The 20,080-nt window shown below is 38.4% G+C and overlaps 1 protein-coding gene across 1 annotated transcript; it reads right to left on the bottom strand.

Moving 5' to 3' along the window:
• Positions 1-8,041: 8,041 nt before the first annotated feature.
• On the bottom strand, positions 8,042-9,799 carry LOC134655286 (uncharacterized). Its single transcript, XM_063510737.1, has 2 exons — positions 9,616-9,799; positions 8,042-9,279 (listed from the first exon to the last, which is right to left on the bottom strand). Exons 1-2 carry the CDS (start codon positions 9,797-9,799, stop codon positions 8,042-8,044), a joined length of 1,422 nt encoding a protein of 473 aa, XP_063366807.1.
• Positions 9,800-20,080: the final 10,281 nt, after the last annotated feature.

The raw sequence follows: 20,080 nt of genomic DNA, 5'->3' as shown, positions 1-20,080 counted from the left end.
CCCCCTTTTCCCCCCCTTAGGGGCAAACAATTTCAAGTTTTTGAATTTTTTTGTTGTTTGTGTACTAATACTATCTTACATACCAAATTTCAGCTTCCTAGGACTTCAGGAAGTACCCTAGAGGTTTTGATGATCAACAGTGAGTGAGTGAGTCAGTGACGAAATCGGGGTTTTTTAGATATGAATAAAATCTTAAGTATAAGAGCTATGCAATTGAAATTGTTTATGCTTAATAAGTCCACTATTGACATTTGACATCATATCCCGAGAATTTTGTTTATCTGGTATAATCCAAACCCAAGTTATGAGGGTTCAAAAAAACGACGAAGCGCTTCGAGAAAAGGTAGGTAGTGCCCTTGCGCTTCGCTTTGCTCGTCTTGGCGGATAGTTTATTCAAGGAGGCATAATTACAATACAATGCGCTTATGAACGTCAAATAAAGCTAACCGGTTCCAACCCTACACCTCTGCCTGCTGCTATGTATGCTTACGTCTTACGTCTTACGTCTTTAAAACTCCGCAATAGATTTTGATGCGGTTTTTTTTAAATAGAGTGATTCAAGAGAAAGGTTTATGTATAATTTGTTAACCCGTGCAAAGCCGAGGCGGGTCGCTAGATATTTATATAGTTTTTAGCAAGTGACGTCACTATATTAGGTATAGGAGAAACAATTGTGTTCGCTCCCGAAAACCCTGCTATATAGGGATATTTCATCGAAATCGTTGGAGCCGTTTCCGGGAGCCCCGAAATCTATAAATATATGCAAGAATGGCGGGTTAAAAGGTATAAGATTAAGTTACGACTACAGCGGGTCCCTGCACACTCGCAGCCCATGATCCTGCAGTTATTCCAGCAGTTCCGAACCCCAAGAATGGCAGCAGACAAGCTCCTAATACTCCACCAGCAACCGCCTCCCCAATACCAAAGACTCCCCATCTAATTCGCAGTATTCTGAGGTTTGCTTCATTTATTAATGGTCTTCCGCAGATGGGGCAATTTTCGTACTCCATTTTTATTGATTATCCAAAGCTTGATGTGAAAGTTAAATATAATTATGTATACTTTTGCGAAAACCGAGTGCTTTATATTGGCGCGTATTAGTTATCAAAAGTATTGCACTCACTCACGCCAGTCACGCCGCAGTTTGAATGACGGATTGCAGATAAACGTGATGGTTATAAGGAAAATCTATACCTAATACATTACCTACCCTCATCTGTTATTTATTTGTGATAAGAAATAAATGATAAGTAGATAATATTCGCATTGACACATTGCAAATAGGTTGCCTACACTAGTTGAATTGCATACGGACAGTTTTATTTTTATCCTTATGTTGCCTAGTTTAACCGATTTTTATCTGAAATCTCTAGGCAACCATGGACTGGACTAAACTTTTAAATACGGCAACCAATAATTACAGTTAGATTATTTCTAAAATAAGCTTTCATTTGATATAATATACGATTAAAATAACAAAAAAGCGGCCAAGTGCGAGTCGGACTCGCCCATAAAGGGTTCCGTATTCAGGGAATTTATGACGTATTAAAAAAAAACTACTTACTAGATCTCGTTCAAACCAATTTTCGGTGGAAGTTTGCATGGTAATGTACATCATATATTTTTTTTAGTTTTATCATTCTCTTATTTTAGTAGTTACAGGGGGGGGGGGGGGACACACATTTTACCACTTTGGAAGTGTCTCTCGCGCAAGCTATTCAGTTTAGAAAAAAATGATATTAGAAACCTCAATATCATTTTTGAAGACCTATCCATAGATACCCCACACGTATGGGTTTGATGAAAAAAAATGTTTGAGTTTCAGTTCTAAGTATGGGGAACCCCCAAAATTTATTGTTTTTTTTTCTATTTTTGTGTGAAAATCTTAATGCGGTTCACATAATACATCTACTTACCAAGTTTCAACAGTATACCTAGTTCTTATAGTTTCGGAAAAAAGTGGCTGTGACATACGGACGGACAGACAGACGGACAGACGGACGGACAGACAGACAGACATGACGAATCTATAAGGGTTCCGTTTTTTGCCATTTGGCTACGGAACCCTAAAAAAGTAAAAGAAAAAAATGTATTTGCAATGTGTCAAGTGAAATATTATCTATCATTTATTTCTAAATAACAGATGAGGGTAGATATACCTTATATTACGTAAAACCTACTATGAGTTTATCTTTCTTTCTTGTGACTAAGGAATCTAAGGATAGAAGTTTCCTTCAAAGTTTCACATTTACGCATGCGTATAAACATTATTACAGGGTGATTTTGTTATGTCTGACCATACTCTGAGGGGTGAACATGAATATGAATATGTGGGTCGCATACTTAACCTTTTCGACGTCGGGTCCAACACAAAAGCTGTCACGCTGACGCCACGTCACGGAAGTGTCAAAACTGAAATTGAACTTTATGCATATGCACGTAGGTCTATGTTGCTCTGTGATATGTGACCGATTAATCGGTCTTTGGCGTTGAACCTACGGTGCGGATATATCGGTCATTGGCGTCCAAAAGGTTAACAACTTTTACTATTGGCACATGGAGCCAATAATGGAGGCAAATTAAATAAAGAAAATAACATTTGAATATCCAGTATATTTTTTATTTATAATTTCAGTAGAAAAAAGCACTTATTTAAAAAACGTTAATTTTCCGATTTTTCTTGATTTTAAATATATATAAATAACCCAAATATATATAATAAATATAAGTGGCCCGTTTCTCAAAAGCTTGTAACTTATTGACAGCTTTTGTTAGAAAGGGACTTCCACTTGTATTACAATTTACAAGCTTTTGAGAAACGGGCCCCAGGGTTCGGAACCGTTTTTTTTAAAACACGAAATAGCCCAATAGGTATTTTAAAATAATAATGTTATGCTCTTTAAGTAGAACCAAAGATATCGTAGGACTGAATGAATGAATCATGTATATAGGATGATTTAAGTAGGTAACAATTTCGTATTATTAGATTGTCCCATTCAAAATGAAATAATAAACCAAAGAACAAAAAAGAACTTAATAATAGGTACCGGTATTTTTTGTATGAAGAATAAACCGGTCCCGAGCCTTGACAATAACAATAATAAATTATTTATCTATTTAAAACCAGATATCGAGGATCATGTTAGTAACATAAATAATCTTATCCAAGCCGTGGTTAGAACTATCCATAACTTTACTTAATAAACTAAAACTGCACATTTATTTATTTATTACTGCGTGCGTGTATCAAATAGCAGTACCTACATTACTACTTATTATTCAAAGGCAATGAATTATGTTTCCTAACATACTCACAGTGACGGATTTGCTGTAAGGCCCATGTAGGCCCGGGCCTAGAGCGGCAAGACATTTGGGGCGGCAGCAAGATGGCAGTCTATATGATGGGTATCGAGAAAGGGACGGTTAGTATAGTTATTCTTAGTTACTACAGGGCCTGGGGCCTAGGGTGGCCAATCCTGCAAATCCGCCACTGCATTCCACTCCACTCATTACTCAGAGTGTTGTAGGAATATGTCATTGTATCTACTAATCACATGAGCACCAACCAAATTTTTCCCGATATTTGTAGATCACTCCAAGAGCACCAACTCCACCAGTGGCTACTCCAACTGCTCCGAATAATAATTTTCCAAGCCCAGTAGCACCCAATGATTGGCATATGGCGAACACTGATCCAGCCTGAAAAAAAAATGGATTCATTACCTTGTGATTTGTATATTTTGTAGGAAAAACTTATCTCTTGAATCAAAACAATAACAACAATTTGACAACAACAACAATTTGATTTTTTAATAACAATTTGATTTAACATGATGTTAAAATATTTTGGAAACTGTAAGTCTAGTTTTAAGAAAAAAATCCAGTGTTATATATAACTATAAAAGGCTGTTTGTTTCTTGAATAAATAAATAACAACAGCGTGAGAACCATTGTACCATGTTTATTGCAAATAAAGGAAATCTAATCTAATCTAAAAATGGCCGAGATATTGAACTTTATATTTTATTTTTTGAAGCCAGTGGCAGCGAGCACGCGAGCAAGACCTTCCGGGGCAGAGCTGACTTGGATATGGTTATGTTAGAAGACATAGCTCCCGCCTAGGCCGAGCCACACCGGCTGCGTGTGCAGCACACTGCGTGGCGTGCGCTGCGTGACGTGCGCAGCACCCCTGTCACACCGGGTGACGCGCACGTCACGCAGCGCACGCCACGCAGTGTGCTGCACACGCCACGCAGGTGCACGCTGCAGCTCAGTCATGCGTGCAGTAAAATAAAATACTCCTGCGACAGTACCTACATCATGTGACTCCCGTTGCAAATGGAAGCAGCTCACCTAATGCCGCCATTGCAATTATTACACATATAACATGCCTGGTTAATACCTAACATCGATTTGTTCCCACAGGCCAAATTATTTATATAAGACGTATTTTTTTGTAATCTTTGTGCTATGTTGTAAATATACATTCGTATTGACGAAAGATTTTAATTAGTTTTTCTTTTATCACTGAATCCATATTAAAAACCAGCACGCGCACCGACCGAGTTGTAAATAAATACAAGCGAGCTGCGCGTGTACACGCACAGCACCTATGCAGCACCGAGCTGTGCGTGTCCGAACCTGCTCGGTTCGCCCTCTCATAGGGATCGCAGTTAAACACAACGTCATCACTGCACGCAACGAAGCGACGTTGCCGCTCCGCTGCGTGGACGCGTGCACGCAGTACGCAGCCGGTTTGTCTCGTCGGAGCTGCGTTGCGTGCAAGTCACGCGTACGCGCACGTCACGCACACGTCACGCAAGCGGTGTGTCCTCTCTTATGTGTTTTCGTATTCTACAACGCAGCGGGACGCTTACGTGTACGTGCACGTCACGCACACGCATCCGGTGTGGCTTGGCCTTAGTGTAAAGCCTGAGTGGACGCTCGAGTTGGGCGTGTAGCGGAGCGGGGTGTGCGGCGTGTATGTTAAACAAATGCAAGCGTATAGGAGCGGCCTTAGTGCACGCTGCTCAAATTACTTGTGAGCCCGACGCCACGCCGCACGCCCCGCCGAACGCTCCGCTTCGAGCGTCCACTCAGGCATCTTGGAGGTTTTTTTTTCGACAGCCCAAAAAAGGTGTCACACAACAGCACAACACACAACAAAAAGTGGAAGTCTTTTACAATTCCTATGTATTTTCTTTTTGTTTAGGGAAACAAACAGCTTTGCACAAACAAACAATGTTGCACTTTTGGTCAAAAATTTTCTAATCTTGGGCCTCTTTGATACACTCTGACCCTCGCCACTGTACTCGGTACGTGTGATCAAGGCATTATATCCGAAATCCACTGTATCAGATATGTCAGAGCGGGTAAGGCGCTCACAAATGTCTGAGAACGCTTCTATTATCAAGGCCAGTGCCGGATTTAGACATTTGCCGCCCGTAAGCTATGCAGATTTGCCGCCCCTATCCACCTCGCTTATAGCTTTTTATAGTTATTTGTACAACAAGAGATCAAAGTTTGATATTTCTTCGAGTGCTTATTTTGAGTCCCGTGCAAGCGAAAGTTTCTATAGTAGATTCACGAGCGTAGCGAGTGAATCTAATTTAGAATCTTGAGCGTAGTAAGGGACTCAAAAGCGCACGAGATGTAAATAACTTTGATCTCGTGTAGTTCACAAAACTTTTCACCTCAGCAGTGAGAACATATTAGAGAACCCGAAAAATGTATTCCTTCTTCATCAGAAGAAGAAGAAGAAGAAATACATTTATTTAGCATCAGGTACAAGTAACACACAATACAAGTAACACAAACAACTTAGATGCTAAACAGGATCCCCACTCAGCATAATGCCACGGCAAGCCATGACGCTGATTTTCAGTGGGTACCTGACTTAAAACTAATCTACATCTAAACTAAGACTAAACGAGTGGCAACACACAATTCAGACACAGATTACAAAATACATACCATAAAAGAGGGAAACTACAACCAAGAATAAACTTAAATTAAACAGTAGTTCAGCATTTTAGCATGCTTAACGTTGCGGACCGTTGTTGGCGTTGGACCATCACTTACCTCTATTCACTCATGTTTTCTTAAGATATACTAACAATTAAGTTGAATTACCACAATCAAACACAAAAACAAAACGTAGTAAATTTCAGTTAAATAGGTAATATATGGAAACAACGACCATCAATTGGGAGGCACACTAAAAGCTCGAGACAGATGGCGCTGCAAGCGAGTATACCTTGTTTACGTTTCGTGTCAAGTGTGTGGTGTCGATTTTTTGCTTAATCCTTGCGATTATTTACTTAAAATGTACGCTTTAATGACTGTGCGTGAGCTTCAAGCTGAGCTTCGAAGGAGAAATGCTACAGTGGCTGGAAAAAAGGCTATTTTGATACAAAGGTAATCACTTATTATATTTGAGGTTATGTCTCATATTTTTAGTGTTTATTTAAAATTTCCATGCTCAAGTGTTATCTTTATTTTAGATTGGAGGCTTACGATCGTAACCAAAACTTTGGTGCTAATCTGGACGTTCAGGAGGACCGGTCATATGTGTGCCCGCCGTCTGATACTTTCAGAGATATTAACGCCGATTCGCCTATACCCAACATCAGCAAGCATGAAATACAAGAATATTTTCAAAGGTATCTTAATAATTTAGTTTCTTGACTGTACATCACACTGTCGATGATTATTACTTGTTGACAATGTATATAAAATGTCTAATGTCTGCACTATTTTTTTACAGATTCAATACTCACCCAAAAGGACAACTGTTATACGAATCTCGTCATCTTGTGACGGCTCGTTACACGTCCGATGGTGCGTACACCTATTTACGTGGACAATGCAAAGCCAGCATGAAGAGCCTGACATATGTTGTTGATGTGAAAGTCACTCAAGAAGGTTCAATAGAGGAGTGCCACTGTGAGTGTGCTGCAGGGAGCGGTACAGAAGCTAGCTGCAAGCATGTTGCTGTATTGTTGTTAGGTGCGCACGATATAGTAAACAAACAGTATATATTATTACATCAAGTTTGCACTCAACAACTGATGACCTTTAAGAAACCTACAAAGGTTTTCCAGAAATCACCCATTGCTGCACAAAGTTTGCCAAGTAAGAGAATAAAAACTTGTAATTACGAACCCCTGAAAGAGGAGGACATCATGCAAAACTATGAGGACTATGTCAGAAATTTAGTCATAGGTTATGGGGAGACATCTATGCCTCTACTACAAACATACGAACCGGCAAATCCTCATGGGATTGAATGGGATCACTCATATACTGAGGATACTATGCAGGAAAAAATACTAAAAGATTTATTTCTTAAAAACATTAGTACTGACCAAATCAAAGAGGTGGAACAAAAAACAAGAAGACAAGATGCTTCGCCGGATTGGCATAAAATGCGGTCCTGCAGGATTACAGCCAGCATGTTTTACACAGTGAGCCATAGCACCCATATAGGAAAAAAGGCTATAATAGACAAAATTCTCTCGCCTAAGCCAGTGCACACAAGAGCGGTCACACATGGAAAAATACAGGAACCGCTCGCTATTCAAAAATATGAATCTGTATATGGGTTAGACGTGCAAAACTGTGGTTTGTTTATATCTCAAGAATATCCATTTCTTGCCGCCTCACCAGATGGCTTGATAGGAGAAGAGACTGTGCTGGAGGTAAAGTGCCCGTATGCTGCACGATATTGCACAATAAATGAGGTGTCAGTACCATACCTTGAAAAGGTAAATGGTGATTTGTGCCTGAAAAAAAGACACCCTTACTATGCTCAAATCCAAGGGCAGCTTTATTGCAGTGCAAGAAAGTATTGCAATTTTATTGTATATACTTTTAAGGACTTGAAAGTTTTATTTATAGAGCGGGATGATTCCTATATTAATGAGATGCTCTCAGGATTAATAAACTTTTATGTTCATGACCTCGAACCAGCTATAATGAACAAATATTTGTATAAGGATTATTTGTTGTTAATAAAAAAACATTAAAAAGTAATGTTATTTTATTTATTTTTCTTCATTATACATTCTCGAAAGTTGCAACACATAAAGCATACAAAAAATATTTTACTTGCTATTGGAATATAACTATGATCAAGTTCAGACTTTAATATTTTGTAGGTTTTTGTCAATCCAATAATCCTTTCTATATGGACACGTTTACTTGCAAGTTGTCTATCTTTTATGATTGTTAAACCTGGTAACTGTGATTTTCCTTTTAAAAAAGTAGGTATCTTTACAGTAATGTTTTTGTCTGCAAACATGTCTTGTACTGTAAATCCTCTATCTGCTAGTACACTGTCACCACTTTCACACTTGGACACTAGACCACTTCGTTCAACTGTCTGCCTGTCACTTATAGATCCAGCGTATGCTTGTGAACAATACGATAGCAATCCACCTGGTGTTGCTCCTACTAACACTTTAAGAGTGTTTGCATGTTTATAACTACTCCACGAAGCTTGCTGAGAAGTTGGATTTTTTGGTTTCTGAACAGCTATTTCAGTTCCATCTAATATAACTCTAACATTTTCATCATATTGTTTAAAATGTTGAGGCATGTAGTATTGGATCAATTCTTTACTGGGCCAGATATTTATTCTACTCCATAGTTGATGAATAAAATTTATCCATGTTATGAATATATTTGACACAGTTGTTTCACTAATATTAAAAAACCTGCTAAGTTCAAATATACATTTATTCTGCCGTAGTTTCATTAGAGTGAGGAAAAATTGGTCTTCAGTAGATAAGCTAGTTACATTGCTGCCAAAGTATCTAATCTTGGGTGCCATCGGGCTCAGTGTGGAGTAAACAAAATGGAATTTCTTGTATGTTTCAAAGCCAGTATAGAAAAGTATAGATTTGTCATCAAGTTTGTACCTGTTTATTGAACCATATACATGCTCATGATCTACTTGAGTGCTTTTTGACAAATATTCCGGACTTGTGTATGTATTTTGAACCGGTACTTTAATGTCCTCGGTAGTACATATTTCTTCTCGCCCTACACCTAGATTAATATGGCTCACTATTGCTTCTGTGCTTGTTCCAAGTTCTTTTGCTTCTGTGCTCGTTTCGGGTTCTGTCTGTTTGTCATCTTTAAACAGTTTTCTGTGACTTATTTTTTCATAACGCTCCTGCCGTTTAAGCGCTTCTGGTGTTACTTGTTTTATTTTAGTAAAACAGAATATGGTTGGTACTGCAGTTTTTTTTAAGAACTTTGCAACTGGTTCATTGTCTGAAAATTAAAAAATAAACTTTAGAAAGTACAAATAGTATTAATACTGAGCCAGGTATGTATTAACTAGGACACATCACCTCATATCAGTTGTGTTGCTTAATTTCAAACTCAGGTAAATTAATTCTGCTCTAAGGTTGTTTATCTTTCAGATTATTATATTATTTTTTAAATAACCATTACAGCAGAATGGATTTACCTAAGTTTGAAGTTAAGCGACACAGTTTATGTTAGAAATCAAGACATTTATGCCGAATTTACTAGCATTTAAGTTAAATTGCATTTCATTATGTGCTAATAAAGATATTCTATCCTATTCATTAATAATTTACTTACCTGTATATCTACTTTTTCCAAAATAATCATCTTCCTTAAAATGCATTGCACATAAGCGGGCTGAATCACTTGCCCTAAAGTTTTTAATACGCAGAGCAGTTTCCCAACGTTTTCTTCGTGTTGGGTCCTTGGGAAATAAATGAGCTCCTCTGTTTGTACAATTTGGCGCACTACATTGAGGCATTTTTGAGAAAATTGTACAAGTTTAGAATAACTTACAAAAAATGTATGTGGTTTGACAGTTCTTATGTCAAAGTGAGGTACAGTCGCTAATGCGCCACCTGGCGGGATAAAAAGTTAGTTTTTCTCCCAATTGATTGACACTTCAATCGACAACTTTAAAAAAAAAACATTGTAAGATACGGTCCGAATTGCGGATACTTACTATTTGTAAACTATAGTAGAGATTCTTAAAACTATAATTATTTATTTTACGTGATATTCTGTGTATTTTTTGAGTTCATTATTTTAATCGTACAATAAATAACGTAAAATATAATGTTTTTATCAGTTTTTATGAAATCTTAAATTTTATTTTAATTAATTAATTATTGAGAATCCATACTCGTATGTATTTTGGAACGATGCGTTCTGACGTTTTTCGGGGGTCTATTATAAACCGTCAATATACCGTTGGATATAGTTTGAACTTTTTTTTGTCTCTTTCTTTTTACTAAAGACGTGAAAGGGACAGAAATAATAGAATCCAAGTATTTCGAAATTGTATTAGACCCCGCATGTTGAAATGACATTTGAATATTAAGGTCACTTGAATGTCATTTTGTCTCACTCAGTGAGCAAAATGCGATTTTGCTCACTGTTTTTAAGTAGCAAAGTACCCTTGTTCGAGCTGCTGAGGTGAAAAAGTACTTTCCAATCAGAGGCCTTTAATTTTATAGTACAACACACCATAGCCATATTAAAATGCATATTGTCGTCACTATTCTGAATACAGATTTATATGGGCCGTTTTTGTCACTCAATGACGATGCGACCTCGTTATATTTGCCTGATCTGATCGGCGATCGGTGGGTACCGCTGGGTTTTGGCCACCGAGTGTCAAGGTGCGGCATTGGCAGTCATGCTGGATATAGCTAAGGCGTTCGGTCGGGGTTCTTGTTATTTAAATTTTACAAAAAAATAGGGGACCGGCATACCTATTTCTGGTCGACCCTATCTGGAAAGCAAATAAAATACTTTTTTTTTTGACCCAAAATTGCCGCCCCCTAAAATCTGCCGCCCTAGGCTTCAGCCTACTCAGCCTAGTGGTAAATCTGGCACTGATCACAAGGCGTTATCAGAGTGCTTGTTCAGATATTGTGAACACCTTTGTCGCCCTGATATATCAGATGGCGACTGTACAATAAATGAAATGTAACTTACCGACACAGCGGGTCCCTGCCAACTTGCTGCAAAAGATGCTGCTGTTACTCCCGCGGATTTGAATCCCAAAAATGGCAACACACTAGCTCCTATCGTCGCAGAAGCTACGGTCGCGGTAGCACCTACCACTCCCCATTTAATCCATTTATAGCGAAGTATTTTGAGATTTTCTTCGTTTATTAACGCCTTATTACAGGAACGGCACAATTCATACGACGATTGATTACTGGAATCTGTATGCGCTTGCGCAAACATGTTCGCAACGGAGGTCGAATACTGGATTGAAACGTATCGACTTTATCGTAGGTTGAACTAAATAATAATATAAACTTTTATTTTTCATAGAAGGTAGCATCCTATAGATAGAAGTGGTTTACGCGTGCCTCCGTGAGGGACAAAACATATAAATTCGACCAATCATAGCGTCGCATTGCGCCGCTATGATTGGTCGAATTTATTTGTTATGTTGGGCAACAAATGAATTCGACCAATCACGGTGGTCAATTTACGGTGGGGAATAAAACAAGATGTGAGACTGTGACAAGGACAAACAATAATAGCGCTTTCGCTGCTACTCCTACTGAAAGACACATAAGACTATCCCGTTCTGTCAGTTATCCCCACCACTCATGCCCAATCCAGTTATACTAGATTCATGTTATTTTTAGTTTCTGGTTTCGTGCGTGGAGTTCTGAAAAGTTGAAAACTGTCAGAATTTGACGTTTCAGGAATAGTAAACATTTTCTTTACCGTATATATTATTGTCCATTATTTTTATATGAAGATAATATTTCTTGCATGAAATCTTATTTATATGAGAAATTTCAAAGTGGGCAGTTCCCATAAACGAAATTTTAAAGTAAATTAATTACGACTGGAAATAAATCAAAATAAGACATAGTATAGGTTAAGAAAATCCTTTATTCAGCACCATCAGAACTACCAATATTGCTCGAACTGTTACTATCTCCGCTTTCCCCGTCCTTTATTCCTTTATTATAAATGCATCACATATACTGTCAACTAAGTGGTCGAAATAGTACGAAGTTTAAAAATTAAATTTTAGGCCAATGGTTGATGATATGTGAAAGTCATTAGAATGATACCAGTAACAAATATTTTTCACCCGAGGAAAATACCTGATATTTTTTAATGTCCAAATACATTCCAAATAGTGCACTTTAAAGTTAAACTGTCTTTGTTTTCACAAATAAAGTGCTATTATGATTGTAAATTGTAAGTAAAACTGGTTAAAATGAGTTTCAAATATTTTATTTTGGCTTGTAATTCTCACTACAACTTTACGGAGTATTATTTTTGTATGGCATTACCAGGAGGGCTATGATGCTTTGTCACCAAATCATTAATCATTTATTGCGTGATATGTGAAATACCTGATAAGTGATTAAATTGGGTAAAAATACGCGAGGATAAAGTACAAGTGACTAATGATAGCGTGACATGATTTGAGCTTTTGAAAAATCAATTTTAATCTCGATGACTTAAGGCCTATTTTAAAGAATAGATTACTTAATCACATTCCACCACTTATCTACTATTGCCATTGACTGATAAAAATCATCCGTGGTTTGAGCTTTTGAAAAATCAATTCTAAACAAGTTTACTTAAAGCGTATTTTAATGAATGACATCCTATCACCACTTATCCACATGTGACGTTGATAGTTAAAAGTTATCCACGGTTAAAGCTTTTGAAGCTTTATTTCTAAGTACTTAGAGTTTATAGTCTTTGAAATAAGCTACCTTATCAAATTAAGGTAGAACCGGCTGCAATACTTAATTAACGAAGGCTCATATTTGCTTGTAAATTCATACAAAATTTTAAGGACAGTAGACCTTATTAACCTCAAATACGGTGAATTTTATACGTCAAACCATCTGTCAAAATCAACTAAATTGTAGGCCCTCCCCAAACTTAGCCACCTTACTAAGACAACTGCTCGATGCGTGTGGCTGTTGCTCTCCGCCTAAAAGTATGCCAACCCCACCAATGCATCTACGGTTCCACTGTGGGGAGCAACGGCCACCATGTCTTGAGCTGCTGCCGTTGCGCTGGGAGGTTCCCACGGCACCATGTTCTTAATGACATCGTTATTAGGAGAGCCTTATTGTCAGAGTTACCTAATATCCCATGTATGCTTCAGCCGCCAGGCTTTAGCCGATCGGACGGCATAAGGCCTGACGGCTAGACCCTGGTGCCGTGGGAAAGAAGTAAGTGCTTCCTGTGGGACGCCACGTGCGTCAGTACTTTTGCCGCCCCGCATCTTAGTCGTACAATGCGGTCGGCAGGAGCGGCTGCTGAGCATGCGGCGTCTCTTAAAAACCGGCCAAGTGCGAGTCGGACTCGCGCACGAAGGGTTCCGTACCATTAGGTACGCAAAAAACGGCAACAAAATCACGTTTGTTGTATGGGAGCTCCACTTAAATATTTATTTTATTTTGTTGTTAGTACTTATTATTTGTTGTTGGCAACAGAAATATATCATCTAAATAGACAGACAGACCGACGGACAGCGGAGTCTTAGTAATAGGGTCCCGTTTTTCCTGAAACCCTAAAAAGATAAATACTCGGCGCTGAGCGAGTATTTATTCGTCTCCCTCGGTGTCGAGACTTCGGGATGCTCCGGGAGCTGGGACCTCGCCTGTTTGAAAGGGGCCTTGACCCCCGCTCCGGATTTTTCCTGATGCAAAGACTGTCCATCGCAATCTAAGGCGGTCCTAGGTCCTTGCTACTCGTAAAGTATGCAGCGATATTGATAGCCCACGCAGTGCAAGTGTTATACTTGGTCAACCAGATCTTGACAGTAGAAAAAGGCGGCAAATTTGAAAAATGTAGGCGTGAAGGGATATCGTTCCATAGAAAATTTGAATTTCGCGCCTTTTTTTACTGACAAGATTTGGTTGACCAGCTATATTTACCCGTCATAAATTCATAGAAGTTTGACGTTTAAAATGACGCTTGCACTGCGTGGGCTATCAAAATCGCTGCAGACTTTTCTCGATCTGACTCTATTAACTACTCTATACAGGGTGGTACAAACCTCGATGTCCAAGATTTTTTTTTTATTTTATCACTACGTGGGCTACTACCAATCTAGATTTAGAAGGCTAGATTTTAGGAAATAAAGTTGTGTATGAAAGAAGTAAAAAATAAAATTCGGCACCGAAGTCAGGCACCGAACGTCATCTCTGAGAATCGCCTAATAGCCCACGATATGAGGAAACTAAACAAAAAAAATTTGAACGTTGTGGTATAGACCATCCTGTATAATTTGAGTGTTGGATTCATAGAATTAGAATAGACAAGAACAACTGTCAATCTTCAAAAGTGCGACCAAAAATGAAATGCAAGTGTGTGCGTAAATTGTCTATGTGAGATCAATAATAGTGATGTCATGTTACAACATATTCATAATCTGTCGGTGTTTGATTGCTTTATCGACTACTTTTTCAAATGTGTTATTTTAAACGTTAAAATTCTACGACATTATGATGTATAAAATAACACCTGCACTGCGTGTGCTATCAAAATCGTTACAGCCTTATCTTAGTCTAACTCTTACTGTGTTAGAAAGTGAAGTTTAGATTTACTGCTAATCATCTGCACCTTCAAAAAGGGTATAACAATCGTTATTATTTGAAGTCGGTTATAAAGGTTAATATCTTAATTATGTCTTGTGAAGAAATGATTACATAGTTATTAATATACCGACAAGTTATCGATACTGTCATCTGAACATTTTGTCAAGCCCTAGCGTAAAGTAACAGTTTATTATGTTTTTACACAAAATATTTTAAATTATTGAGTAATATGATAAAATATTAGCACACAAAGGAAGAAAAACTTATAATCAACTGTATAAACCGGCTTCTTACACTTTTTATGCTGTTAATTTGACAAAATATCGTTAAGAAAATTTCGCTCGGAATATCATTATTCCTCTGAAATGAGTATTTGCTAGGTTTATTTGGCCCCGTGACACTGAAATCCGGTACACTACAAGACACTATCTTCATTGTATTACTTTATCAAATAGTTTTCTTCCGAATTTGTGTATATTTTTCAAATTGAAAAGTACGGTTATACGCTCTTGGCCGTCCGCGGCCGTCGTCAAACTCAAAAAAAGCGGCCAAGTGCGAGTCTGACTCGCCCATGAAGGGTTCCGTATTTAGGCGATTTATGACGTATAAAAAAAACCACTTACTATACTCGGTCAACCAGATCTTGACAGTAGAAAAAGGCGGCAAATTTGAAAAATGTAGGCGCAAAGGGATATCGTCCCATAGAAAATTTGAATTTCGCGCCTTTTTTTACTGACAAGATTTGGTTGACCAGCTATAGATCTCGTTCAAACCAATTTTCGGTGGAAGTTTACATGGTAATGTACATCATATATTTTTTTTAGTTTTATCATTCTCTTATTTTAGAAGTTACAGGCGGGGGGAACACACATTTTACCACTTTGGAAGTGTCTCTCGCGCAAACTATTCAGTTTAGAAAAAAATGATATTAGAAACCTCAATATCATTTTTGAAGACCTATCCATAGATACCCCACACGTATGGGTTTGATGAAAAAAATTTTTTTGAGTTTCAGTTCGAAGTATGGGGAACCCCAAAAATTTATTGTTTTTTTTTTCTATTTTTGTGTGAAAATCTTAATGCGGTTTACAGAATACATCTACTTACCAAGTTTCATCAGTATTGTTCTTATAGTTTCGGAGAAAAGTGGCTGTGACATACGGACGGACAGACAGACGGACAGACGGACAGACAGAGAGACAGACATGACGAATCTATAAGGGTTCCGTTTTTTGCCATTTGGCTACGGAACCCTAAAAATGGTCACGTTTTCTCATTTGTAGTCAGACTCTTTCGCACTCATGCGATGTTCATATACGTGATGGCTTCCCTTTCGCACACTTCAGCTGTCTGTCAAGCGCGAGCGCGAGAATGACAAGTCTGTGGTTGGATTGCAACTAAATTAGTACGACGCTGTCATTTTCTATTACGCGATTACGTCGGATTTTACCAGAAAAACGAAGTGCATTCTTGTAAGTATAGTTGGTCAAACCAATTTGTCATTAAATAAGAACAATACAAACTATACCCATCCTTTTCTTTTGGGTGCTAGTACTAGTGTAAGACAAAGATAGTATGACGTATGACTCTCTCTGTCTATGTTTGAAATGAGACAGTGCTTTGACAAACGATATAACCTATTTGTAGTTTCGCATTTTAAATATACTTGGTCAACCAGATCTTGTCAGAGGAAAAAGGCGGCAAATTTGAAAAATGTAGGCGCGAAGGGATATCGTCCCATAGAAAATTTGAATTTCGCGCCTTTTTCTACTGACAAGGTTTGGTTGACCATCTATAGAAAAAAAATCAGCGATGTCAAATCGGCGACATGATAGATTTTCATTGTCAGTCAGGCTAAAAGTACAATGTAATATTAATTTAAAAATTCATTGCGTAACCTATACATATAGGAAGAAAACAAACAAATAAATTGCATTAAATATATGCAGAACATGAGAACTATGAGAGTATGGATCACTCCAAACGCAGAAGTGATTGATGGCTGAACATATATTCTGAAATTCGGCAACGCTATGAAGAAAAAATCCTTGGACGCCTATTCTGCACAGGTGACACGAGAGGAAATATTGTCTGAAAAAAAAAACTGCAAGAGCTGATTTTATACGCAGATAAAAAAGACGTTAGAGTTAGGGTTTGCTCCCGGTACTGAGTTTGTATGGCGAGAACCGGGAATTCCCGGTTCTCGCCATACAAACTCAGTACCGGGAGCAAACCCTAGTTAGAGTTTATGGAGACATGACAGAAGACGCGGTATGCTGAAGAATATGTTGTCACAAAAGGGGCGACAGTCCGTTTAATTAAATGTAAATATGTTGGAATGACCTTCAACTGGTGTCAGCGAGCTTGCCGTGATACCTTCACGAGCTAATCACAGCGGCGTATGATAAAATCATGGTTCCTACTGTGCGAAACATTTAGGGCGCGTGTACACGGTGCCGCCTCCGCGCCGCCGCCGCGCCGCCGCCGCACCTTCGCGCTATGTACACGAGACAAGTATAGTCATACTGCCGCGCCGCCGCTGCGGGTTACGCGTCTCGTGTACATAGCGCGAAGGAGCGGCGGCGGCGCGGAGGCAGCACCGTGTACACGCGCCCTTATGTGTATGGAATCGAAGCTGTTTCCGGCCTAACTCCAATCTGTGGCTAAATGTTTTGGTGCTTGTAGTTTTTAAGTATTCTGAATTAAATACTCTGATTTAAACATAATTAGATTGTTTTTTTATTATTATTAATCTCTCTATTTTCACTTTATTGCACGAAACATAGGACGTTTTGCCAAATGGAATTCTCTACCAGTCAGGCGTAAGGCAAACAGAGATTGGTGTTGGTATGTATGTAGGATATAAAAGCGACCGTATGTCGAACAGGTAATCTGGTTGCTGGCATTACATACATCTTTCGTGCTGGTATTTTATACTGTTAAATCGTACCTATGCTAAAAAAGTGACGAACTCCAAATGTGACGTCCTCAGAAAGTGGCGTTCTCAGAAAGTGACGTCCTCAGTGCTACATTATATCTTTAATTAAGTACTTTAAGATGTGCCGGCAATCCGTCGCCATGTTGAGTTTGAGGTCGGCGTCTAGGTCGGCACACAAATAGAGTGCCAGGTCTTTGAGCACTCTATATATGTGCCGAAACTCCTCGTGGGGCATATCAAAAGGGTTCCATGTATCCCTTATGGCACGTCGTTGAATTTTTCTTTGTTGATGCTTTTCTTACATGGCAGCAGCTGCCAAGAAGAAATGATATCTTTGCCATCCCTACAAATAATGTAATGATATTCTTATATGAATTACAAATGGAGTTCAAATAGTATATATTATATTTGAAAAAAAAAAACTATACCGGCCAAGTGCGAGTCCAAAATTTTAGACCCAGTAATTTCGGAGATAAAGGTGGGGGGGAGGGGGTAATTTATTGGCTATTTTCTTAAATAACTTCTAACCTATTTATTGTACTTAAAAAAATCGCTGGTAGCCTAGCGGTAAGAGCGTGCGACTTGTAATCCAGAGGTCGCGGGTTCAAACCCCGGCTCGTACCAATGAGTTTTTCGGAACTTATGTACGAAATATCATTTGATATTTACCAGTCCCTTTTCGGAGAAGGAAAACATCGTGAGGAAACCGGACTAATCCCACAATACGGGCCTAGTTTACCCTCTGGGTTGGAAGGTCAGATGGCAGTCGCTCTCGTAAAAACTAGTGCCCACGCCAGTTCCTGGGATTAGCTGCCAAGCTGCCCAGGCTCCCATGAGCTGTGGCAAAATTCCGGGACAACGCGAGGAAGCCATGTCCGTCTTTGGGTGAGGGGTCACTAATTTACATATGTGTACTAAATTTCAACTTAATTGGTCTAGTCGTTTCCGTGAAAATAGGCTGTGACAGACGGACAGACAGACGCACGAGTGAGCCCTAAAAATTGTATTTTTCACCACTTCTATACCATGAGAGCACCTTATCGTCCTTATCGTGCCCAGTGAGCACCACGATAAATTAATCAAAGGCTAGCCGTCAAAAATCGACTATATGTCTAACTATCCAACAAACGTAGCCATTTACCATCTATCGCTGTCAAAGTGGACAAAACGGTATGAATGTTATAAAAATGTATAAATCTAGACAAGTGACTTTTATATCATTTAACTTATCCACTTATCAACTAAGTTTAAGTTGGAAAAGTAGACAAGTGACATATTATCCAACGAGCATGTTATGCAGTTAATCGTTTAACGACTATCGCTGTCAAAAGTGGAAAAGACGACAAATCAATAAGAACTGGATAAAATGTCAGTTTTATCATCATTTATACAACTATATCATTTATACAGTCGACCATCATAGCCCTACAGGAACCGTCAGAATACTCAGAATTCCACGGAATAATATATAAAAAAAGCGGCCAAGTGCGAGTCGGACTCGCCCATGAAGGGTTCCGTATTTAGGCGATTTAAGACGTATAAAAAAAAACTACTTACTAGATCTCGTTCAAACCAATTTTCGGTGGAAGTTTACATGGTAATGTACATCATATATTTTTTTTAGTTTTATCATTCTCTTATTTTAGAAGTTACAGGGGGGGGGGGGGACACACATTTTACCACTTTGGAAGTGTCTCTCGCGCAAACTATTCAGTTTAGAAAAAAATGATATTAGAAACCTCAATATCATTTTTGAAGACCTATCCATAGATACCCCACACGTATGGGTTTGATGAAAAAACATTTTTTGAGTTTCAGTTCGAAGTATGGGGAACCCCAATAATTTATTGTTTTTTTTTTCTATTTTTGTGTGAAAATCTTAATGCGGTTCACAGAATACATCTACTTACCAAGTTTCAACAGTATAGTTCTTATAGTTTCGGAGAAAAGTGGCTGTGACATACGGACGGACAGACAGACGGACAGACGGACAGACGGACAGACGGACAGACAGACAGACAGACAGACAGACATGACGAATCTATAAGGGTTCCGTTTTTTGCCATTTGCCTACGGAACCCTAAAAAGCGGTCATGTGCGGGTTCGTTTAACTCGCGCACCGAGGGTTCCGTACAAACATTCAATTATCTCATGTAACTATTTACAAAGAGATTATTTCAAATACTCGTTGCTATTCATAAACCATAAACACAAAGGGCTTTTGACCAGATGTTTTATACTATGCATAATCAATCATCGCCATCTATCGGCAAATTTACTACTGTATGTATTTGTATGTCGGTTTTTCAGGGTTAATAAAATTCTTTATCATGTTGTCCTTTAGGCAGCGTATCCACCAGAGATATACGAGGATACACTATGCATACTCGCTCATCTCTGGTGGAAACACAGCCTTACACGCCTTTATATTTAGAAATACTACCTACGGCTTATTAGAAAACTTGATATTAAAAAAAAAGTTTTTTATTGACTTTTTTTTGGGGTTCAGTAAAGATATAGGGCTTCTAGTGACAAGATAAAG

The sequence above is a fragment of the Cydia amplana genome, chromosome 16, assembly GCF_948474715.1.
Source record: "Cydia amplana chromosome 16, ilCydAmpl1.1, whole genome shotgun sequence".
Lineage (NCBI taxonomy): Eukaryota > Metazoa > Arthropoda > Insecta > Lepidoptera > Tortricidae > Cydia > Cydia amplana.
Note: the sequence above shows the minus strand (reverse complement) of the source record. Positions and strands in the feature narration are given on the sequence as shown.